The 18,514-nt window shown below is 48.5% G+C and overlaps 1 protein-coding gene across 1 annotated transcript; it reads left to right on the plus strand.

Moving 5' to 3' along the window:
* The first annotated feature begins 86 nt into the window (after positions 1-86).
* Positions 87-17,715, plus strand: TBX3 (T-box transcription factor 3). Its single transcript, XM_053368209.1, has 7 exons — positions 87-1,929; positions 3,676-3,943; positions 5,376-5,522; positions 8,890-8,966; positions 10,981-11,138; positions 13,410-14,122; positions 16,305-17,715. The coding sequence occupies exons 1-7, from the start codon at positions 1,535-1,537 to the stop codon at positions 16,740-16,742; spliced, it is 2,196 nt and encodes a 731-aa protein (XP_053224184.1). The 5' UTR covers positions 87-1,534; the 3' UTR covers positions 16,743-17,715.
* The last annotated feature ends 799 nt before the right edge of the window (positions 17,716-18,514 follow it).

The raw sequence follows: 18,514 nt of genomic DNA on the forward strand, positions 1-18,514 counted from the left end.
CGCCCGCCTCTGATCATGTTGACATATTCGCACGGCACGGAGCGGTGGGGATGCTTTGCTGCAGCGTTACAATTTCCGACACCTTCTTTTTATAACTCGCCTCAGTCCCCCTCCGCTCGACCTGTCAAAACCACGCCTATGGAGCCACACAATTGGTCCGAAAGCGTCAAAGAGCCAATCAAGTATGCGGCAGCTGCCCTGCAACGCCGCACAACACAGCCATTCCATCCCGGCGCAGCCGAGCGCGCTGGCTCAGACACACACGCACTCACACCGGGGATTCTTGGAGCCCAGCGCCGCTTTCGCTCGCTCGCTCTCTCCCTCCGCGGCTCCTTCTCTCGCGCTCGCTCGCTCTCCCACTCGCTCTCAACACCCCCCTCCTCTCTCTCTCACACACATACATACCCGTCTCTCTCTCTCTTTTCTCTCTGTCTGCTCTTCCTTGCAGGAACTTGCAGGGTTTGAGAGGGCGTAGAAGAGCGATCAAGGCTCCCCAGTTTTGCAAATCGCTATCGTTAAGGCTTTTTTGAAATTTATTTTTAAAAAAAATATTGAAAGAGGACAGGGGGAAAGAAGGGAGGAGAGATCCGAGGAGGAACGACGGAGACGGGCGGCGGAGATTTTTTTCTTTTCTGGAATCCAAACTTTGGCAACGGCGAGCCGCGTGGGGGGAGGGGAAAACGGAAGCTGCATTCTCTCTCTCTCTCTCTCTCTCTCTCTCTCTCTCTCTCTCTCTCTCTCTCTCTCCAACTTTTAGCGCTGCGAGGAGCCTGATTAGAAACAAGAGGCTTCCCCCCCGATTCACAATTTCTCCTCTCCTCTCCCTCTCATTCACGCACACACACGCACACAAACACACTCCACCTTTCCAGAAGCTTTCGGCGGGGCGTTGAATATAAGGAGGGGGGAAGCATAAGAAAGAGCGGAAGGGAAAAAAAAACCTTCCGATCTCCACGTTTGCAAGAGACCCACCAGAGAAAGAAGGTGACTTCTTCTTTTTCGAGGCGTTCCTTTTCCCTGCACGACCGAACCCTCCTTTCCTCCGTCGCCTTCCCCAGAAGTAGCGGCGAAATCTGGCCGAAGTCCTTGCTGCTGCTGCTGCTTTCTCCACCGCCACCCCTTCCTCTTTCGAAACCGACCATTCTTAACATTATAATTCAATCCTTGTGAAAAAGCGATCGCTGAGGAGGAGGAGGAGGAGGAGGAGGAGGAGGAAGAGGAGAAGGAGCTTCCCAGCCAGGCGCAAAGACACCCTGGCGGGTTCCGGGTGACAAGATGCCTCCTGCTTTCGACTCGGGCGCCGGGACTCTCTGGTGACTCGCCTATGTCACTCTCCGGCACCCACCGCCCTGGTCGCTCGCCTCCTCTTCGGACGGCCCTCTCGCCTTCCTCTCTCTCTCCTCCTCCTCCTCCCTTTCCCTCCTTCTCTCCTTCTTCTGGGAATCGTGGCCCGACGATGAGCTCGTAAGGGCCGCGCGCTCCAGGATCCAGGACTGCGTCCGGGCAGGCCGCTGGGAGCGAGGCAAGCTGTTGGATGAATCTCTCCATGAGAGAGCCCGTGATTCCTGGGACCAGCATGGCTTACCACCCCTTCCTACCTCACCGGGCGCCGGACTTCGCCATGAGCGCCGTCTTGGGTCACCAGCCGCCTTTCTTCCCGGCTCTGGCGTTGCCCCCCAACGGGGCCGCCGCCCTCTCTCTGCCGGGGGCTCTGGCCAAGCCCATCATGGATCAGTTAGTCGGGGCGACGGAATCCGGGATGCCTTTCTCGTCTCTGGGACACCAAGCCGCGGCTCACCTGAGGCCTTTGAAAACCTTGGAGCCGGAGGAAGAGGTGGAGGACGACCCCAAAGTCCACCTGGAAGCCAAGGAACTCTGGGATCAGTTCCACAAGCGGGGCACCGAGATGGTAATCACCAAGTCAGGAAGGTAAGGGAGCTTTGCTCCTGGGCTATGGGAAACGATTGGGGGGGGGATTCTTCTCCGTCTGGCCTCCCCCACCTCCGCACACACCCGCCAACCCATTTCTCTCAAGCTGATTTCCAAGCAAACCAATCGTTTCCACTTGCAAACAAGAAAATAAAAAGCTTAATATGGAATTAGGAAAATATCCAGAAAGCGACAGCTGACCGTGTGTGCTTGCAAAAGCCTTCACCCAACCTCTGAAGGACAATGAGAATACTGTGTGTGTTCAATCTATGCAATGCATATAGCGATAGATAGAATACAGATAGATACATAGATAGATAGATAGATAGATAGATAGATAGATAGACAGACAGATATCTGCATCCAGGAATCGTGCACACACGCGCAACACTTTATCTGTGCACACCAAAGAGAGAACTGACCGTAGTGTTCGTGGGATATGTGCAATCATATAAAACTGGGCAGAATTTTGCACCGGGAATCTTTTAATAAAAAATGCAATAGCTCCCTTCGTGGCTTTGTTATGTCTGTAATTCCCTGCACTTTTTGCTGGGGAGCCAGGCCCGTTGGAATGAATGGGGCTTACTTCCAGGCAAAAACATACCCAGACGTAAAAGCAGGCTTTATCCTGCTCAGACTTTCTTTAGCAGTTAAGTCTTTCCACGCTCGAAGCAGATCCAGCCTAGTTACTTCCAAGCAAATCTATTCGGAGGTGCAACTCTTCGACTGGAATTTTAAAAGCACATTTGAACCCTCACCCCCGAAAATAACATTGCTCTTCTGTAAATGTGGGTATTTTGAACTTAGGATTTCAACTGCTAGAGAAATCCAGGTGTAGGGCCCGAAATTTGTGGAGCAAATGAAAATACTCCAGCACTGGACTTGATAATAAAACAGAGCGTTTGGAATGAAGGGCTTCTTTACCCCGTAAAAAGTTTGTAAGCTGTACTTACAGCTTATTTAAGAGCTATATGGCAGATTATGTATTTTCCCTAAACGTCCGCTCACAAATTACGTATAGTCGTAATTTCTATAGAAACAATTGCCATTATTTCATTCCAACGCAGAAAGTGAAAATTTAACCCTGATGCAGAGTCCTCAGGTTCACATTTGCGATGCCAGGTTCATTTTAAACTGCTTTTTAAAAAAATAACCAAGTCCCCAAGACGGCTGAAAAAAAGTAAGGAGACTTTGGATCTGTGGCCAAAGTTCCCCCCCCCCCCAAGAAGGCTTATCTACTGTTTGCTTTCTTATTTGGGCAGCTACTTTGTAAGGAGGCTTTGCAGTCTTCAACAGCTCGCTACAACAAAATCACACGTCTTTGCAATTTGGAAATCAACTTGAGGATTTGGGGAAGGGGTGGCAACCATCTTCCAAGCTCTCCAATATCGTTGGCCTTGGACTATTGTTGCACGCTAAATACTACGGATCTGCGTCTACCTCCATGCCCAAACCAAAGGAGATTATTTTGCGATTTTTTTTTAAAAAAAAAGAATTAAAATGGAATATCCACAAAAGATTCCTATTATCATTTTTATTTTGCACAATAGCAACCAGTCGAGAGAATATGAGAGTATAGTTCCTTGCTAAGGTTGGGGCTGGGTGAGGATACTTTTGCACAAGAATATGCGGCTGAGTGATACGCTAAGACGATTCTCTCTTTTTAAAAAAAATATATTTATATATTTTACTATAAGTAAAATCTTTGCCTTCTTTGTTTTGTGCTCTGTCTGTCTCTGTCTCTAGGAGAATGTTTCCACCCTTTAAAGTGAGGTGTACTGGCCTGGATAAGAAGGCCAAATATATTTTGTTGATGGACATAGTGGCGGCTGACGATTGTAGATATAAATTCCACAATTCCCGGTGGATGGTGGCCGGGAAAGCCGACCCTGAAATGCCAAAGAGAATGTATATCCATCCAGATAGCCCGGCGACCGGAGAACAGTGGATGTCTAAAGTCGTGACTTTCCACAAACTTAAACTGACTAATAACATTTCGGACAAACACGGATTTGTGAGTGATTTTTAATTTCCCCCCCTGTAACGTAGCGTCCTGGTTCTTTAACCCCCCCCCCCCACAAACACCACGCGTTTAAAACAAAGCAATACATATATTTGCAAGGTGGAGAGATCAGCTTACCGGTAGATCGACCCTCGGTCACGCTGCAGGGATTGGTGGGTGGGAAACCTATTCGCTGAAAAAGCTTTGCAGAGGCCCAAAAAGACTGACGTTTGATTTCGATCCCTTCCAGATTTCTAAAGGAAGGGAGGGGGGCGAGAAATGACTTCATATTTGGGCACTTTGGTCGATCTGCTTATAATAATATCATAATTGGTTTTTGTGTGCATGTGTTTCAGGGAGGGAAAACGGGGAGGCATCGCAGGATGAGGGTAATCGTTCCCTTTCCAATGTTATAAATCTAATTAGGAAACTTCCGGGGCAAAAAAATATATCCTGCACTCTTGCTCCGATTCAGCTCTAAATGGGCAGGATCCGAACTCTAGTTAAATCGCAGGGAGGGGGAGTAGGGGGAAAAAGCAGCTTAACTCCAGGAAATCTGGGGTTTGTTTTATAACTTTTCTAGGGCAAAACTGATTTAAGAGCCAGCCAGTTGCAGAATTGGGGGGGGGGGAGGACACAGGGTGCAGATAAAAAATAGGGAGGTGGAGGAGAGAAGAGGAAGAAGGGATGAGAGAAGATAAATACACCTCCCCACCACAAAAAAACAACCACACCAAACCACTCAAATTAAAATAAATTTCCTTGGGGTTCCAGCCGGATTTTATGCCTCTCCTAACCGACTTAGACCCATGTTTAAGCTCGGGTCGCTTTACAGTAGTATTATTATTTCCTTTCCTCCATTCACACCCCTGTCTGTGTACAGATAGGAAAGTGAACTTTCGGGCAAGGCAGCTCCTCCAGCGAAGTGCAGAAAATGAGGTCATTCCTTCTGGCGAGGTTTTCTTGGGAAGGAAAAAGGAAGAAACGGGGAGATCCTCGTTTCAGCTTGGCTGGCCTTGGCTGATCTTCCTGAAAAGCCTCAGCTCTCCCCCCCCCCCCCCCCGCCGCCCTTGGCCCGCTTGGAGCTTGCTCAGAAAACCACTCCGCTCCCTCCCGCTTCCTTTACATCTCCTCGCCAGTCAACTCATGACCCGGGCTTAGCTCTCTCTCTCCTACTGGGTTGGAAGACAATTATTATGATTGGTAGTATTATTTTAAAGCAAAATATTTCCAAGCAACAGTGGTTCTAGATGTGTAGAAGGAAGGGAGGAGAGAAAGAAAGAAAGAAAGAAAGAAAGAAAGAAAGAAAGAAAGAAAGAAAGAGGGCGGCTAGGATTTGGAGCCATAATCCAGGCTTTGCTGATGTTCCTCCTTTCGTTTTGACGGAGTCTGGATGTTCCTGCTTGTCTGTCTGTTTCTGAATCCCCCCCTCCCGCACCCGCAGACCATATTGAACTCCATGCACAAGTACCAGCCTCGGTTCCACATCGTCCGGGCCAATGATATTCTGAAACTGCCTTACAGCACCTTCCGCACTTACGTTTTCCCCGAGACAGAATTCATTGCGGTGACTGCGTATCAGAACGATAAGGTAAGAAAGAGTCGCTGTGGAATGCATTTAAGGGAATGAGGTGGAGCGGTGGGTAGGGGGTGGCGAGAAAGATGGGTGATCTTGAGCTTCTGATCGTTATCTGATTTGGCATTAATGGCTTAGGAAAAAATTGGGCCTTGTCTCCTAGCGCCCCCCCCCATATCACTTCGGCCACTTTAGAAAGAAAGTTAAAAGAAGGAATTAAAATTGTTCTAATTTTCGATATTCGGTGTATCCAGAGAAAACTAGTAAGAGGTGTTGGAGAGGAAAATAGATGTGTTTGTAGTGTGAGAGAAAGACAGCGCTTTAAAAAGATATCCGACTTTCTCTTTCGGTGTGCAAATGTGATTTTCGAGGAAACAGAACCCTAATCAGAGCATACATTAGTTTACTTAAAAATACAACAACGACAGGGGCAACCAGGCCGCCAAATGTAGGTCTGGTTCATATTATCCCCCCCCCCCCACTTTATACTGCAGTGTTTTTTTAAATAGTTTTGGAGTAGGGTTGGTTTTTTTAAGGGGCAGGGGAAAGAAATACGCTTTTAGCACCTAGCAGCGTTTAATAAGAAGGACATGGCCCATTCTGATTTGAGGATGCGCTGGGGATAGAGGTGTAGTTGTTAAAGATACCCTATCCTCAGTTATCACGAAGACTCCTGTTTGCGGGAGGCCGCCTTGCCCACCAAAGTGGTCTAAACTGGGAGCCTGGCGCGGTCTAAATTTATGGTAATGAATTCAAGGCGAAGGACCCGGGAGACTTCGACTAGCCAGCCTTAGTTTCATTTCATTTTTATTTCCCCCCACCCAACCCCTCGTTGTAAATTAGTACTTTTGGTATTTGGATTCCCAAACTCGAGTGCGGTGGTTTATGGAGCTTTGGCAGCGCTGCAAGATGGAAACCCCAGTGTGTACTTTGAATGTGTGTGTGTGTGTGTGTGTGTGCGCGCGCGCGCTTAATTCTCCTGGCGGAGCTCCTTGGACACTTTAGCTCTCCTGAAATCAATGTGGCTCGTGCCTGTACTCAGGATCGCGGTGGAAGTTGGCAGGATATGGTGTTGGACGAAAGCGTGTGCTTTGGAGATTGGAGGGAGAGGGATCTGATGCCGTGTTTCTGCTCCTGTTGGGAAATCGAGGCTTGGCTTGAGGAGGCCCCACGAAGAAGTCAAACGTGCTAGGGACTAGCCGCTTAACAGAACTTTTGTTTGATACGATCGCCGAGGTGTGTTGGGGAGGGAGAGAGAAAGGAGGCTCGCTCTCCTCCGGGGCGAGCAGATCTCGCTTGACTGAATTAGCCCCGTGCTCGGCCCGCGGAAACCTTTCTCGTCCCTATCCGAGAGAGAAGCCGCTTGTCCGACTGCCCTGCAATGGCGTGTGAAAGCGGTGTTGTAATGGAGCCAAAGGCCCCCGCTTTCCTGGCGTTATCTCGAGCGATCTCTTGCAAGAGGTCAGAGAACCCGCATTCCAGCGCTCACCTAGGCGGCCCCGGTCGCCTTCATTAAGCACTTTCTGAGCAATTGGAAGGTAATGGATTGACTCCCTGACATGGGTCCCTTTCTTGCGTTTTGCTCCTGTTTTTTAATCGATGGGGGAACAGATCCCAGACCCTGGCCAAAGGAGTCAGGGGAGGTGTGTGTGAAATCTCTCTGTATGTGTGTGTGTGTGTGTGTGTGTGAGAGAGAGAGAGAGAGAGAGAGAGAGAGAGAAAGAAAGAAAGAAAGAGAAAGAAAGAAAGAGACAGGAGGGACAGTGAGATTCATATTGCACACATGTAATATTTTATATTATGTTATTATATAGCATATAATATTGTATACATATGACATGCACTGTGGCAGTATTTAACCCCTGCCCCCCAACTCAAAACGTCTCTGCACGTCTGTAGAAAACTGATAAGGCGAAGGAATCCTATGCATGTTTAATCCTTAGCATGTCCCACTGTGCTTAGTGGGTATCCCTTCAAACTAAGGGTGCAGAGGATTGTAGCCTAAGCTTAGAAAGGGGAGAGCGTGAGATCAAAACTTTGGGCTCATCTTCCCACCTAAAAGGACAGCCCAGTATCTCCTGCTTTAAAAGAGGAGGCGGCAATGATTTCAAAAATTAAGCAGGTGCCGAACTTTGTGCACCCAGTGATTTCTTTGAAAGCCGAAAGCGCTGGACATGGGCCGGATCCCTGAAGGGAGAAAAAGGCATTGCAGTCTTGAAAAGGAAAGGAAAAAGCAACAACGTGCAGATGTTGTTGATTTCCTCCCACCCATCCTTTTAAGAGTTTGCAGAGGTGAGGGGGAGCAACATGCCTGTAATATGTTTGCATAGTATTTATTCAGAGCTCGGCCCCCCTCCTCAACCTCCAGCACTGTGTGCATGCACACGCACACACACATAAGCACGTGGCCCGTGGACGGTAATTACATAAAGTATTTTATTATAGCAAGCGGGTGACCACCATTCCTTTGCGGTTTAATTATGGCAGGTAAAGAGTTGAAACTGAAACATAACTTTAATGGATAGCTAGGGCGGCACGTTCCACTCATTCCCCCGCCAGGGTTCCCCCCTCAACACACACACACACACACACACACACACACACACACACACACACTAAGGCTGAGGCAACCAGCCACTGCAATTGGACTGGCAGAGGTGCATGAAAATGGCCTTTCATGCTGGGGGGGGGCAGCCCTAGGATCCTGGGCTCTTGGCCGTAACAATGTCACATGGTTCAGTTTGTGGGTCTTCTGCTAAGGGTGTTGCTTGGGGCTTTTGGAAAGAAACTTTGAGGCATAGTTTGGGATGAAAGCTGTTGAGGCCCCCTGCATTATTCCCCTTGCTTTGAGTAAGGGCATGCATGGGAGAACTAACCCGCCTGGGTGGACTATGAAATTAGAGGTTCAATAGGCTGGAAAATAACCTTTATTTTCTGTGCTTGGATCACACCCTTCCTCCATTCAGGGTTTCACCACCTCAGAAAGCTGCCTTATTTATAGAGTCAGACCGTTGCTCCAGCCACCTCAGTGTTGTCTACACTGACTGGCAGCTGCTCTCCAGGGTTTCTGGCTGGGAGTCCTCAGGATTGAACCTGGGACCTTCATGCACGCAAAGCAGTTGTTCTCCCACTGAACTAAGGCATTTCACTTTGATCCTTGCGTGCAGTAAACCGCACAGAGAGCTGGTTGCTTACTAAGCAAGTTTTCTCCTGGTTTCCAGAGTCAAATATTTAGGACCAGGATCTTTCCCTGCACCTTTTCCAGCGCCCCAACCATTACACCATGCCCCCCTGAAAATCTGGGTCCACTTCGAGATTCTGTTCTTACGCATTTTTTCATTTCATTTCTTTTTTTCTCCTTTCTTTTTTTATGTAAAAATAGATAACTCAGTTAAAGATCGACAACAACCCGTTTGCCAAAGGCTTTCGAGACACGGGGAATGGGAGGCGAGAGAAAAGGTAAGGGGGGCTGTCACAGTAGAGTGTGGGGTGTCTGTCCAACTTGCTATTAACATGTTCAGTCTGGTTTTGAAATGCTCCTATTGTAGGGTTCGTCCAAGGATCTTTAAAGCACACAACTCTCGTTGGGATGAGTGTTGGTGGAGGGAGGGAGGGTTCCTAGCCTTAGTGGAATCTGTTTTTAGAAAGTGATATTTGTAAACGCCCAAAGGTGTGTTCACTGCCACCCAAGGGAGACGTACACAGCTTAGGACACGTGTTTGCCATTGTCGAAATGTGGAACACAAGAGGCTGTGGAGAGGGAGTGGCTGGCAGTAGTTTACCCAAAGCCATATTCTAATGAGACGTTGCACTAACCTGATCCTGCATGCATTTAAATTGAAGTAAGCCTTGAGTTCCTTCCAAGGGGTGTTTTAACAGCAGGTAGTGTCAGTGAAGAGGAAAACAAGCATCTCTTAGCCTTTCTTAGAGTTAAAGGAGCTTTCCTGTGTGTGTTATCTTTGCAGAATACACATTCAGGGCAAGGTAATTGGGTGTGGATATTTGTTTTGGAAGGCACTCTTCAAAGGCAAATATTTCTATGTTTTGAGCAATGAGCAAAAAAATGTCAAGTTAAAAAAAAATAATTCCCCTAAAAGCCGCAATGACCCAGCCTGTATTTCGAAGCCCCATTTAAGACCTCCTTATTTAAAATTCCTCCTTTCAATTTTAAAACCAATTGCTTCATTTTGACTTGAAAGGTGCCCAGTATTTAATTTTGATTTTACAGACACTCATACATTTAGGGATCAGGGAGAGAGCTGGCTCCTGCAAGCATTATTCATAATTCCTCTCTTCAAAATAAAAATAAACTGAACAATAACTTCCTAGTAGCCATTAAAAAGTCAGATATCCCAGGAATAGTCCAGCAACTTGGAATAGCTGATTGCTGCTGGGCTATGGTTGCCCAAAACTCACCCAACCCAGCTCAACTCTTCATTTAGTCACAGATTTGCTCTGCCTCCACCCCTCAAGAACCCATTTTTCACTCTTCCCAAACTCTGAGGAGATCAGCTGCCCCCTATCAGATGTTTAGTTTCTCTAAGCATTTGTGGATTTCTGAGATTACATCTAAACATGAAGAAGAAGAATAATATCATATTGAGGTTGTCCTTGCCATGCTCTGATGGCAACTCATTCAAGTTCTTCCCTTCAAAGCTCTACCTAAACACTTCCTCTTGGAAAAGGAATGGAATTCTTTCCCAAAGAACTGTCTTTGGCTTCCAGAATCCCAGCTCCAAACCCGAAACTTGAAATTCTCTTACTCCTAGAGAAATCCGCCTTCTTTCCACTGAACTGACGCCAAAGGCCCTTTGATCTTCAGAAAGGCCTCTTGACCTTTGGGGGCATCGTCCGAAGTAAATAACACTGTGGTGCTCAAAGCCCCTTTCTTAAAACAGGCTGACTTGCCTAGAAACCCTTTGCAACTCTAGTGCCAGGCCAGTAGGCTGGGCAAGCCTGGCTTCGATGATAAGCATATCCACAGGGATCACAACCATATTTATTGATTTTATTTAAAAAATCCTGTTTGATTCCATTGGACGTGTTTCCTCGTCCATTGGCCTGAATGGGGCACCAGCTGATTTTTTCTTTTGTAAACAGTCTTTTGCGGTGCCAGCTGATTTGATTTAGAGAGGTGGTATGGTCTGGAGCGAGTGGTATGTGTTCGAGAGTTTCCTCCCTTCTCCAGTGACTTTTTTTTCTTTTTTCTGGAGTTCTGATTTTTAATATATATTTTTTATTAGGGATTTTCTTGTTTTACAGAAGTGTAGTGCCTCGTATTTTTTTTCTTCTTCCATGTAACATTTTTACAAATCCGTTTCATTTGTTGAGGCATTAGGGGGAGAAGAAAAAAGAAAGAAAAAAGAAAGGGGGGGTGGAGAGAGGGAAGATGGATGGGGGTGGGGTCGGGTGGCGGTGTTTCTATTATGTTTAATGTATGTAGAGTTTGGTAAACATACCAACTTTTCTCCAGGAAGCAACTGACCCTCCAATCCATGCGAGTCTATGATGAGAGGCAGAAGAAAGAAAATGGGACGTCGGACGAGTCCTCAAGTGAGCAGACAGCTTTCAAATGCTTTGCCCAGTCAACCTCCCCTGCAGTATCGACTGTGGGCACATCTAATCTCAAAGGTGAGGTAGTTCCCTACTTGCCTTTGCCCCTCCCCCCACTCCCTGTGCACCCCCCCTCCCATTTCCCTCCCCCCTCCTTTCTATTTCTCGGTTATTACCATTTCCAGGGGGTTTTTTTGGTGGGGGGAGGCAGCATTTGAAGGGAGTTTGGCTGAAGATCAGCCTCCGGTTGGAAAGAGGGGGAAAAAAGTTTCAAAAAATAAAATAAACCCAATTTTGAAACTGCTCCAGACATTTTTTAATAGGAGGGGGGAAAACACTTTTCTCCTTTCCGCCCTGTATCTATATTTCTTCTGTGGTTTGAGCGGAGTCAGCCAACACTGACTAAAGCTTCGGAGCAAAGGCAGACCACGGGGCAAAAGTTCAAAACTGCAACCAGTCCATTCATAACCATATTGGAATTTCTGAATAAGGGCAGGGGGGTGGCGGAACCCTGCAACCAATCCATTCATGTGCATATTGGAATTTCTTGTTAAGGTGGAGGGGAAACCCCCTGCAACCAATCCATTCAAAACCATACTGGGATTTAGCAATAAGGGAAAAGACAGACAAAAAAAAATTCCATTAAAAAAATAAACAAATTTCCTATGCTTTTGAGGACAACGCTTCATCAGACTCAATGTGTTGTAGCAGTTAGATTACTAGACTGGAATCTGGGATTCCAGGGCACTACTATATGCCCCCCCCTCGCTCAGCCAGGAAGTTTGCTGGGTGACCATGGACCAGTCACTTTCTCTCAACCTAGCCTACCTCACAGGGTTGTTGTGCGGATGAAATGGGGAGGGGGTGAATTGCATGCATCACCTTGAGCTGCCTGGAGAAAATGTGGGAAATTAATGTCATAAAGTGTACATGCATTTCACAAGTCTTTAAGATGCCACAAGGCTCTTTGAAGCTTTGGGTTCAAGATGCTAATATAGCTAGCTCCCTATAAGATTTTACGAAAAGGCTCCCTTTCCCTGACTCTAAAGGAGAACGGGCAGGAGGCACAGCCTGGGTCAAATTATCTCTCCTGTTTTCCCTTCATTCCACAAACCTATGCGCTGTAATGGGAGTTAAGCGGCTTCCAGGGAATCCTACATTTGCATGCGTACATAAAAGTCTTCAAGTTACTTTAGGCAGCCCATTTTATCCCCACTTTGGTGGAAGGAAGCCCCATTGAATTCAATTGGGTGTTCTGAGTAGTGTTCCAGTGGTCTTCTCAAGCAAGCGTGCATAGGATTGCAGCCTTAAAAATGCATACTTTTGAAAGCCCTGGACTTTGCCATGCTTCTTGTCAGATGGAATGCACCCTTTTTTTCTTTTTAACCCCCTCATTTGTTACCAAAAAAATTGCTTGAACTTTGTTTCTCTCAGGGGCCTGCCCTGTGGAAGCAGAAAACAAATGGCAGGGGATTTTAAGCTCATGTAAGCAGGCCCTGTGTCTGAGGCTAGAGAGAAGCCAGACCCTAAACGTTTAACTTTCCCTTGCGTTGGGAGAAGGAGGCGAGATGTTCCAACAGAGCACAGAAGAGGGGAATAAAAACCTGGGAGAAATAAAAGCTGGGGAATTAATATGATCCTCCTCCTGCCCCCAAGCCTCTCCTCTCCTCTCTCCCTCACCCACTCCAGTTGGACGTTTATTGTGGAAACAAGGAGATAAAGTGAGCCTGGATACCAGACGGGAGGGGGAATAGGCTTACTTGCGTGTATCAACCTAACATTTGGGAAGCTCAGCTCCAAACAAGTCTGTTTGAATTCGTCTAGAAGTCCTTCCTTCAGAGGCGGTAAACATGATGGAACGCTTCACCAAGGGGTGGGGAAGGAAGAAGGAATTCCAACGAATAAAAAAATGTTTAGGTTAGAGGAACAGGCAAGGCTAGAACCGCGATGGGCTACTTTTCAACCTGCAGAGATCCGCCCCCCCCTAAGATGGTGGACTGAACTGAAGTCAACTGGTGATAGCTCAGCTAAAGTCTTTAGGAATAGTAGGCCAATATATATATAAGATTTAGTGGAGTGGAGGGTGTATATTCCAGGCCAGACAGAAGGCTGGCAGGGTAAGTGTGCTTGTGTGTATGCATTTGTGTCTGTGTATGTGAGCACACACATACACACATACATGCTCTTGGAATCAGTATTTTATTTGCATTGAGCTGTGCCTCCAAAACTAGAGGGGTTCAGCTCCAAGAGGTGCGTCCTGGACCTCCCAGGAGAAGGGGCGCCTGGCTGAGCAACGGCTCCATCGTATTTGCTCTCCGACTGACCCTCTCCCTTCTTTCCGGCCCCCAGATCTGTGTCCCAGCGAGGGGGAAAGCGACACGGAAAGCAAAGACGACCCCTCGGAGGCTAACGACTCCTCCGGGAAGATCTCCACCACCACGGCTGCCATTGCCACCAACAGCAGCTCCTCGGGCTCCGGAGGAGGAGGAGGAGACCCACGGGAGAAGAGCAGCCCCTCCAAAGTGACCCTCTTCCCCCCTGACTCGGCAGGCGGCAGAGGCAGCCGGGAGAGCGCCCCCAAGGCTCCCGCAGACTCAGCTCGGCACAGCCCGGCCACCATCTCCTCCAGCACCCGGGGCCTCGGCGGGGAGGAGGTGAAAAGCCCCTCGAGGGAGGACTGCCGGGGCCTGGCCAAGGAGCCCTTCGCCCCGCTGACGGTCCAGACGGACAGCGCTGCCCACCTCGCCCACCAGGGCCACTTGTCCAACCTGGCGTTCTCCCATGGCCTGGCCGGGGGGCAGCAGTTCTTCAACCCGCTGAGCAACGGGCACCCTCTGCTCCTCCACCCCAGCCAGTTCGCCATGGGCGGCGCCTTCTCCAGCATGGCCGGGATGGGCCCTCTGCTGGCTACAGTCTCCGGGGCCTCGGCAGGAGTTACCGGGCTGGACAATACTGTGATGGCCACGGCGGCGGCTCAGGGATTATCCGGAGCTTCAGCGGCGGCTGCAGCGGCTGCGGCGGCTTTACCTTTTCATCTGCAACAGCACGTCCTGGCCTCGCAGGTAAATTATTGCGGTGGATGTGTAGAATTATTTTATTTTTTTGCCCGTGTGTGAGTTCTCCCCTCACTAAGGCAGAAGCTATTTGGGAGTCTATTGAGGCAGATCATTACCCGGGAGTTCCCCTTTCTCCCCGCCCCCGCCCCCATTCTTTGTCTTGTCCATTGGAGCCAACTCCGAGGGGTCGAGGGGTCTTCACCCCCCCAATAAAATATTTGAGGGGGCCTCCCGAAAGTTGATAGGCATTGCCATTCAAACGATGTCCGTGCGTGGCATGTGATTATTATGTGATCTATTATGCGGGGCAGGGCTTACTTGCCCCCCATGGGCGTAGCCAGGATTTATTTTTTTGAGGGGGGGGCTTTATGTTCGGGGGCAGAACCAAATTATCAGCGACACAATTGGTCAGTTAGTTAAGTATTTTTTTTATTTACTTACTTGATTGGGGTGGGGCAACTGCCCCCCTTCAGCCCATGGCTACTCCCATGCCCCCCCCGTGTTTTATTCAAGTTCCAACAACAATCCTCTAATGGATTTCAGGCGAAGGGTCATAGCTGGGCGGTAGAGCATCGGGTTTGCATGCGCAAGACTTTAGGTTCCATTCCTGCATCTCCGGGTAGCGCTGCCTGAACTCTTGAAAAGGCGCTGCCAGTTTAGGGTAGGCGGTCCTGATGTAGGTGCCCCAATGGTCTAACTAAGGAGGCCTGCATTTCTCAGTCGCAGAGCGTCTGCAGAAAGTCCAGGGTTCAATTCCTAGTTTGTGAAGGTAGGGCCAGGAAGTATACCCCGCCTGAAGCTCTGGAGAGCAGCTGCCAGTTAGTGTAGACAATAGGGAGCTTGATGGACTAAGGGTCTGACTCTGCCAAAGACAACTCCCTGCGTTCCATTTCTCCTGCGATGGTGGTCCTAAGGAGTGAGCTAGAGGAAGATTATTGTGTGTGTCTGTTTTAGCAGACTCTTCGGTGACATGTTTAAAAGAGTTCAGATGGATTCTTTATTCGCAGAAGAGAGAAAAGTATGCAAGCATGCCCTGTCACTCTCACCTTCCCACTCACTGCTAAAACCATATAGACCGGAGCCATTTCAGAGCAGACTTTTTAAACCTTCGGCTTTCAAATTCTGCGCGTGTGCGCGCGTTCCTGGAATTTCTTTTTAAGGGTATTATCATCATCATTATTAATTTCCCTCTTTTAAAATAACCTCCGGGCAGCCTAGGTGGGTTATTCTATTCCATTCTCACAACAACCCTGTGAGGAAGGCGAGAGCCATGTGAGCACAGAGAGAGAGAGTTGCAAGTTCAGCCCGTGAATATTATGACCGAGAGAGGGGATTTGAGTGCAGCTTTTCTCTGGCAAGCGCCGGTATCAGAGGGAAAGCGAGGTGCTTCGTTTACTGACTATATTTAAAGGGGGGGTTTTTTGTTTAATTTCAACACTCTCACATGCACATAAACGCCCTAGCTTTCAACCCCAACACAAACGCGCTCTCTCTCATACACACTTAAACTGAAGCTCAACAGGCGTTCGCCAGGATGAGGGAAAGGGCATATAGGGAATCGACGACAGAACATCCACCTATATCTCATACAAGGGTTCTCTGGAGCTCTTGAATAGGACAGGCCACCCTCCGTAGCTCGCACCGACCACATTTTACAAGCTAAAGAGTTTTTGACTCGCTTGAAAGCGATGCCAACATTTCCTTTCCCAAAAGGCGTTTTGTCCGAGAGAGAGGGAGGGAAAGCTCAGAGGCTTTTCTATATCTCTCTCTCCAACCCCCCCCCCCGTCTCTTTCCTCTAGAGGTGTTGACTCCCGCGGTTGGAATGGCAGATGATTGAAAAGGGATATTTTAAATAAATGGAGCTCCAGCTTGGCTCCGGGCCCTCACGCTTCGAACTGCTGGTCCCGGCGCCAGGGAATGAAACGGCGCTTGGCTGAGAACCGCGTCTCGGAGGCTCTCCGGGGCCGGTTACTGCGTTTTCCCACGTGCATGGCGGCGTGGGGGGGGGGGAGGGGACACACAAACACACACACACCCCTTGGTTCCTAACAGAACCTCGCTTTCCGTTTTCGCCTAGGTTGGTATTTGTTATGTGTTTGGGCGCATGTGTTTCCTTGCCTGTTTTCTTGCGCCAACGTGTACCTTTAACTGTGCCAACTACTGACCCGGCCGCTGCTTTTCTTGCAGGGCTTGGCTATGTCCCCCTTCGGAAGCCTTTTCCCTTACCCGTACACCTACATGGCAGCCGCGGCCGCCGCCTCAACAGCAGCCACCAGCTCAGTCCACCGGCACCCGTTCCTCAGCGCGGTGCGCCCTCGCCTGCGCTACAGCCCTTACTCCATCCCGGTGCCCTTACCGGACAGCAGCAGCCTTCTCACCACAGCCCTGCCCTCCATGGTCGGCGGGGCGGAAGGCAAAGCGGGCGCCTTGGCATCCAGCCCGGCCTCGGGAGCCTTGGACTCCGGCTCCGAGCTGAACAGCCGCTCTTCCACCCTCTCCTCCGGCTCGGCCGTCTCGCTGTCGCCCAAGGTTGACAAGGAAGCCACCAGCGAGCTGCAGAACATCCAGCGTCTAGTGAGTGGCTTGGAATCGAAAGGCGACAGAGCCCGGAGTGGGTCGCCCTAGAGGTGGGGAGAGGAGGAAGGTCCCCTCGCAGAAAAACCTCTCCATCCGCCCACAGTCTCTGGGCTAGGGACCCCTCTTTTCCCTTCTCTCCCCCATTTCTCTGGCCGCCTGCTAGAACTCGCCACTGCCTCTCCCATCTCTGGGTGGGACTGACCAGGCAAGGTTTTGTCCTGGAGGTTGCAGGGGGCGGGCGGGGAGCGACGAGCCTGGAGGCCGCTAACCGGACAGAGGGGGGAGAGAGGTCGCTCTTGGAAGCTGCTATTGTGAACCAGACTGTGGTGTCCACTGGAGGGGCGGTGGTGCGCACGTGGGGTCAGCGGATCCTGGGGAGAGGTGACCCCCATGGCCTCCCTCCCTTGTTTGTTTCTACCCCTCTTGACACACAACAAACGGAGATGAAAGGAGAAGACACCGAGGAGTGATCCCCGGTGTGTCCCGCCCCCCTTGCTCCCCTTCAAACGGAGAAATGACTTTTTGCATATCAGTTCAAGCCTGACCACGGCCCATGTCAATCTTTGTTAAAAGAGGGGCGTGTCCATTTAATACTCGAGTGACGTCTGTCAGCCTCTGTAAGGCTCTGTTTGCATGTTCCATTCTAAGCCTCATTATTTTGGAGTTTTTTTTAATTAAAAAAAAATTGCTTGCTTAAGTTCCAAGGGACTTTTTTTTTTTAACCCTCCCCCTCCCCCAAGTTTATTCTCCACTTCTTCCCTTAGGAACAATTTAAAATGTAGTTGGAAAGATGAGAATTTTTTTAAAGGGCCGTAATTTCCTTGAAGCGGTTCCCCACTCCCTCTCCCCCCCCTTTTACTGTATATGCAATAACAAGGTTTATAAACATAATAAGGAAGAAAAAAAGAAAGGAAGAAAGAAGTGGACACTATGGATAAAGTATTTATGTAATTGATGGATAACTTGTAAATAAGTGGCATATGAGTACTCGAAATTAAAAAATTAATTTATTGATATTGTACATATGTCTGTAAATAAGGCCTGACGCTGTCTTCTTTTATCGTTTTCTTTTTCTCTCCAGTTGCTTTCATTTAAAATAAAATAAAATAAAATCCCTTGAAGAGAATTTAAAACGTATTAAGATAGCAGGAGTCCCTCAGCGAAATATATATATATAATGTTTACATTTGTCATATTTTATTTGGATTCATTATGTCACCGGGGACATAATTTTGGTTATTTATTTACCGGGGATAGAATGCAAACGGCAAAAATAAAATAATTTTTAGGGCTGGATCCACCGGGAGAGGGAGGAGAAGGAAAGATTCTACAGTAGTGGGACTGCTGGGCTCTCTCTCCCTTCTAAAACTGGAAGCGCCGTCTGTAGAAATGGTTGAATAAGTACGTTAATTAATCACCAAAGCACTTCTGAGGCGGGTTCGTAAAAAGAGATAGCGGGAGGACTGGAATTCTTGCCCAATTTAAAAAGCAAATATCTCGATCGATTCCTCCCTCTCTTCTCAGTTACGAGATATATTACCGCCACTATTCCAAACGAGTTTTTATTTTTCTCGTGCTAAATGTTGCCTTTGCTTCGAGGGAGTCCACATCGCCATGCTATGGCTACAAAGTCTGGTTCCAAGAGCTGGGCAAACGAATATATATACTGTATATAGTTGAAAAGTTCTTAAGGATTTCCTCCCCAGTAATTCTTCCTCCCTTCTATAAGGAAACAAAGCCTCTTAAAATCACTCGAATATCAATTTTGTGTGTGTGTTGAAATCCTTAGGCCTCCGGTTATATGCCTGGGGAGTCTTTGG

The sequence above is a fragment of the Podarcis raffonei genome, chromosome 16 (genome assembly GCF_027172205.1).
Source record: "Podarcis raffonei isolate rPodRaf1 chromosome 16, rPodRaf1.pri, whole genome shotgun sequence".
Classification (NCBI taxonomy): Eukaryota; Metazoa; Chordata; class Lepidosauria; order Squamata; family Lacertidae; genus Podarcis; species Podarcis raffonei.